Source organism: Solanum verrucosum, unplaced genomic scaffold, assembly GCF_900185275.1.
Source record: "Solanum verrucosum unplaced genomic scaffold, falcon-dt-bn FXZP01000031.1, whole genome shotgun sequence".
In the NCBI taxonomy this organism is placed as follows: domain Eukaryota; kingdom Viridiplantae; phylum Streptophyta; class Magnoliopsida; order Solanales; family Solanaceae; genus Solanum; species Solanum verrucosum.
The window spans coordinates 2883649-2889826 of NW_026020194.1; the positions used below are offsets into that span (position 1 = coordinate 2883649).

The window sequence follows — 6178 nt, forward strand, 5'->3', positions numbered from 1 at the left end:
TTTGATCCACACAAAGTTTGATCTCAAACAAGCAACATGTTCATATGTGGGGATATTGTCGTATCTTAGCTTGACAATCTATAAAACAATCTATTAATTATGGCTACATCATCATATAATATCAAGATAATAGCTATTTATGAAGTAAGTCGAGAATATGTGTGATTGAGGTCAATGATACATCTGATCATTCGGAAAAAAATGTGTTTCAAAATATGACAAAATGCTCACATTTAATATGAAGATAACGCACATGCATAGTCCAATTAAGTGAGGATTCAGAAAAAAGGAGATAGAACACAATTACACAACCAATATTTTTCTTTACACATGATCTCCAAAAGAATGTTGATATCAACTTGCAACTAATTCGTTTAAGTTAATATGACTGATTTATTCACCAAAACTCTATCAAATGTAACTTTCAAGAAGATGGTGTACAAGATTGAGATGCAAAAATTCAAGTGTTTGAATTGATTTTATTAGGGGGTATTAATACGAGTTGTACTCTTGTACCCTTACAAGATTTTGTCCCACCAAATTTTCCTTCTAAATTTTTTAATGAGACAATCAAAATACAAATTATTAGATATGTGTACTCTTTTTCCTTCCCTAAAACTTTTTTCTATTAAAATTTTAGTGAGACACATTTTTATCACACAAACAAGCAAGGAAGAATGTTATGAATATTTTATATCTTATAGTGAATGTTAGTTTGTTTCTTTAAACAAAAGTTAGGGTCTGTATTTATAAATGATAAAAAAAATTGTTTATGTTTTTAATTTTATTTGAAAATCAATAGATGATCATTAATTTTTTTTAATTCAACTTGAAATTGTATTTTAATTTAAAAATAATTTATACCAACATATTTTCAATTCATTTTGACTTTTGTAAAAGTTATATTTAAATATGAACACTATTTCAAATTATATATATAAAAAAAATCAAATACAATTTAATTCTCAACCTCACTCCATACCTTTCAAATAAAATGAAAAAATATTTGGATTCTATTGCCAAACACCTCCTAATAGAAATCATTGTATGTCTTTTTCTCAATAAATTTTTGTGAGCTGTTACTATGCACGTGCCATACTTTACCATAACACAAAGGGCCCCACAATCCACAATTTCAAATCTCTAAAACCCAAACTTTGCTCTTTTTATTCAAATTTGAAATTTGCTTTTAAGATAAAGTAAACTTAAAGAGTTCCCATTTTCAAAAAAACTCTACTCTTTCAGCTAAAATGGAGAGAGCAACACCTGTACGGAAGCCTAACACCTCTGCCGCCGATCTGCTCACCTGGTCGGAAGCTCCGCCGGCGAACAACTCAGCTGCTGCCTCCGGCAATGCATCTCGCTCCGGCGCTCGTTCTCATCAGGTGAGCTATATTGTGATTTGTGTTTGGTACTTTTATGATTTGTTTACTGTTTAATTTATTTGTTTTGTGTATTGTTGTAGCCTTCTGATGGAATTAGTAAGGTGTTGTTTGGAGGTCAAATTACTGAAGAGGAAGCTGAGAGCTTGAACAAACGGTATGTATGTGATCTGAAAAGATAAAATGATTTTTTTCAATTTGATTAATTTATCTTACATTTTGCTTGGAATTTAATGATTTTTTCTTGTAAAAATGTATGTAGAGTGTTTTTCTAATATGTGATTTGTTGTGATGCTTGATGTTTAGATTACAAATTTCAGATCTTCACCTGAATTGTCCAAAATTTTCTATTTTGTTTTTGAAGCTTCTATAATTTCTTAGATCTGGTAATGCAATTTTATTTATTTTTTCCTTTTTGCTATTTTGGTGTGTTTGGTAGGAAGGAAAATGTTTTCACTCGTTTGCTGGAGTTTGGTAAATATTGTCTCAAAGAGCATTTATGTATAAAAGGAGGAAAGAAAAGATCTAAGCATATATACTATGACACTGGACCCCTGTCCCAACATAGACACGATCTAAACCCTGACTCTGAACCCGACAACCAATCCCAGTCATGACCTGGGACCCGTTGTTGACTCGATAACTAACCCCGACCCTGATTCAAATTGAGATTGGAGACAGGACCCTGAGGCCTGACCCCATCTGGGTCAAGGTTGCTCTTGACTTGGGATTCCAGGTTGGGGTGGGGTCTCGGGTATGGATTCTGAGTCGGGTCAAGTGTTTGGTCTTAGGTCGAGGTCCTAAGTCTTTTTCGGGGTTGGAATCAAGTCTTGGGTTGAGGTCTTGAGTATAGGGAGTTGTGTCCTTGGTTGGGAGTCAGATCTCAGGTCTAGGTTGGAGAGAGAGTTCTGAAAAATATTTTTCTTACTTTGTATAAAAAGTCATTTTCATTAAATTGAAGGAAAGTAAATTCGTTTTGAAAACATTTAAGCAAATTAAACATAAAATTAAATTTTATATAAATTGAAAAATGTTTTCCTTCGACCAAACACGCCCTTAACGTTCTTGTTATAGTCTGTTGCGTTTCCTTGTTGAGCTGCTCTGGGATTTGGCTTACACGTATGATAACGTAGAGAAATAAGCTTATTACGTGTATTATATATTTTGGTTCTAGCTAGTGTTTGTTGAAAAGGTCTCTAGTTATGTCTTGTGAGAATTTGAAGTTAGATATGCTGCTGTTGATGTCATACGGGTTGTAGTGTTAACCCTCATTTTTGGTTTTTCATTTCATACTTAATACAGATTTTGCATTATAATTGTCTCTCAAATATATACTGGTTTTTTTTTACATTATCAGTAGTAATGTAAAAAATATTTAATCCCCTTATTTAGTAGTAGTTCACTTACGCAGAAACATCATTTGATACTGTTGCTCTAATAGCATGTTTTCTGTTGACAATGGCTCCATAAGACTTGAGCTACAGTACTATTTGTTCATTTCAATCTACTGCTCTAGATGTTTATCAAATGAATAGCACATGTGAAATCTATTGATGAGTATATCAACTAAAATGGTTTCACTAATAAGTGATGAAAGTAACATTCTTTTCTATAGATCAATTTCGTTTGATTCTGTTTAAGGTTTATAAAGAAACTGTGATTGACGTCATTAAAGTGTTAAAATGGAAACATTTCTTGGTGAAAAGTGCATCTTAGACTTCTTTTTGTTAAAATCATATTGATTCTCCTCTTTTTTTTTTCTTTATTGAGTTTCTTGAAGCCGGACTGTCATATTTATTATCACTCCATTCCACATTCCAATTCCAAAGACTATAAATCAGACTTTTTTTTGTGATATGTAAGAGTTACATGGCTGCTACTAATATTTTTGGTAGACTGGTAAAAATATGCACCTACTCTGCATTCTGCATGTTAGGTATCCTGATCTCCATGTCCTTTCTTTCGATTCTTTGCTTATCATGATTTAGTATTCAGAGACCTGTGGTGAGATACTGTCGCGGAGTTTCGACCAATGGAAGTAATCCCATTAATTTAAGAAACTGAAGACATGCTATTTTCTTATATGGTCACCCGAAACGTTGCAGCCATTGTAGAAAATTAGCTCTATGCTATATACGTTCTTGCTTTTAGACAGGGGCGCAAATTTAGCTGATGTGAAATGTAAAGCATGCAAGTTAAGTGAAGCTTCTCTATCAAAAGACTCAGAAAGTTGAGAGGTTCCAATGTTTGGACATGTGGAATACATTTTTTGGGTTTTAACTGGTACTTTTCATTCAAATCGAGAGGTTCCAATGTTTGGAAAAGAAAAGAAATAGTCCAATGACCTTAATGGTTTTGAAGTAAATGTTCTCTGGTCCTAATGCTGCTTGAAACATGCTGTCTCCAGGAAACCATGTTCAGGGTACAAACTGAAGGAGATGAATGGCAGCAAAATCTTTTCTGCTGATGGTGAAGATGATGCATCTGAATCAGGAGCTGTTAATGGTAACTTCAACAACAGGACATCTGTCCGCATTGTTCAGGTACTATTTATTTCATTATACAGTAAAATTATGTTTTACAGGACTTGCTGTGTGAGCAAGCTACATAATCAGTAAACTAGTAAAATGGCAACTTTGTCGTCTAAAGTTTTGTAATTCTTGTAGCAAGCTGCAAATGGGATAAGCCAGATATCATTCAGTACTGAAGAAAGGATCTCTCCAAAGAAACCTATCACACTTACAGAAGTGGCAAAACAGAGAGAGTTGAGTGGAACACTAGAAAGTGATTCAGATGGCAACATGAAGAAGCAGCTGTCAGATGCAAAGAGCAAGGAACTAAGTGGAAATGACATATTTGGCCCTCCTGCCGAAATTCCTCCTAGATCTTTGGCTGCTGCCCGATCCATAGAGTCAAAAGAAAGCAAAGACATGGGCGAACCTGCTCCACGAGTTGTACGTACGTCTGTCAAGGTTTCTAATGTGAGTTGAGTACTAGACTTGTTTTCTTATTCTTATTTCTATCTACAGACTTGTTATGTGTTCTCATGTGGCTGTGCTATTTTGTAGCCTGCTGGTGGTCAAAGCAATATTTTGTTTGGTGATGAACCTGTTGTCAACACAGTAAAGAAAATACACAACCAGAAGTTTGCAGAGTTGACCGGAAATGACATTTTCAAGGGAGATATTCCTCCTGGGTCTGCAGAAAAGCCACTGAGCAGAGCAAAGCTGAGAGAAATGAGTGGAAATGATATTTTTTCTGATGGAAAAGTTGAATCCAGAGATTATTTTGGTGGCGTTCGTAAACCACCAGGCGGGGAAAGCAGCATCGCGCTGGTTTAGATAAATGCCATCAAACTGCTTTTATTTTGTTTGACCTGTAGTGTTCCTGCAACATTTCACTTCTAATGTTCATGGGATTTAGAACTGAGGGTTGTAGATCATATGTGTTTAACCATGTTGTACGGACAACTTCTAAACTATAATTTACATCAACTTGGAGGATTTGCCTAACATAGTATTTTAAAGACATTGGTTGTTATGTTTGTATTAATTAATAATGTGGTATAGCACATCACACATAAAACTGGTCTCTATGGGTGTAAGGCCAAAAATGGGAGTGTGGAACCTAAATAAAAAAGATAAACTTGACCAAAATAAACCACTATTTTAGTAAGTGATTAAAATAGGCTTAGTATAAAAAAAATCGTTTTATCCAATATTCCAAACATTTTTCGTTAGTTTCTTAACGTCTATATTTTAATATAAAATGGAACAATTTTTTACACTTTGTAAAGTAGTTTTTCTTACACTTTATAAAGTGGTGGAAGAAAATCTTACATGTGTGTCAGGAAATATTAGAATTGAAATCCAATTGACATGGCTAAAAAATTCTTCAAGTTAAAGCTTAGTAACTTTCGATATTGAGCTTTTTTTGTATTAGCAATGGCAAAACACTTTTTTTGCAATATCAATCCTTAAAAACCTTTCAGGGGCTTGCTCTTCCTCAAAAAGATTTTTTTTAGGGGCATAGGTAAATTCACAAGTCAATTATGTATTGTCATTGTGTGTCCACTTAATGTGGTACGTTGCATGGATAGAGTGTTCTGAATTTTAACAAATAGCAAATGGAAATATTCAGTTCTCTCTCTGCATCTTATCTATCTATAAGTCACTGAACATCTCTTTATTTTTTTATAAGGTAAAGTAATTTACCTAATGAAGAGAGGCCTAACAGTGTAATTCTTTTTGTTTCTTTCAAATTAAAGACACTTTTTTTCTAACTCAATATTTAGTAATTGAATGCACATTGTATAAGACTTGTTGAAATTTTGAACAAATTACGACATCATTTCAAAGTAATGAATATAAGATGAAAAGAAATATCTAATTTATATAATTTGTAGGGTCAGATTGTTGTGTTATCGGGTTGTGCTAATACAAAAAGAAGCTCAATATTGAAAATTACTAAGCTTTAACTCAAAGAATTTTTTAGCCATGTCATTTCGATTTCAATTCTAATATCTCCTGACACACATGTAAGATTTTCTTTCACTTTATAAAGTGTAAGATTTTCTTCTACTTTATAAAGTGTAAGAAAAACTTACACTTTACAAAGTGCAAAAAAATGTTTCGTTTTATATTAAAATATAGACGTTAAGAGACTAACGGAAAACGTTTAAAATATTGGATAAAACAATTTATTTTTTTTACACTAAGCCTATTTTAATTACTTACTAGAATAGTGACTTATTTTGGTCAATTTTATCTTTTTGTGGCTTATTTTGATTTTGGACT

General features: G+C 33.1%; 1 protein-coding gene across 1 annotated transcript; it reads left to right on the top strand.

Annotated features, from left to right (window-relative positions):
* The first annotated feature begins 1182 nt into the window (after window positions 1-1182).
* LOC125829506 (uncharacterized) lies at window positions 1183-4894 on the top strand. The gene is made up of 5 exons (XM_049508726.1): window positions 1183-1385; window positions 1466-1539; window positions 3790-3925; window positions 4049-4363; window positions 4451-4894. The coding sequence occupies exons 1-5, from the start codon at window positions 1251-1253 to the stop codon at window positions 4721-4723; spliced, it is 933 nt and encodes a 310-aa protein (XP_049364683.1). The 5' UTR covers window positions 1183-1250; the 3' UTR covers window positions 4724-4894.
* Window positions 4895-6178: the final 1284 nt, after the last annotated feature.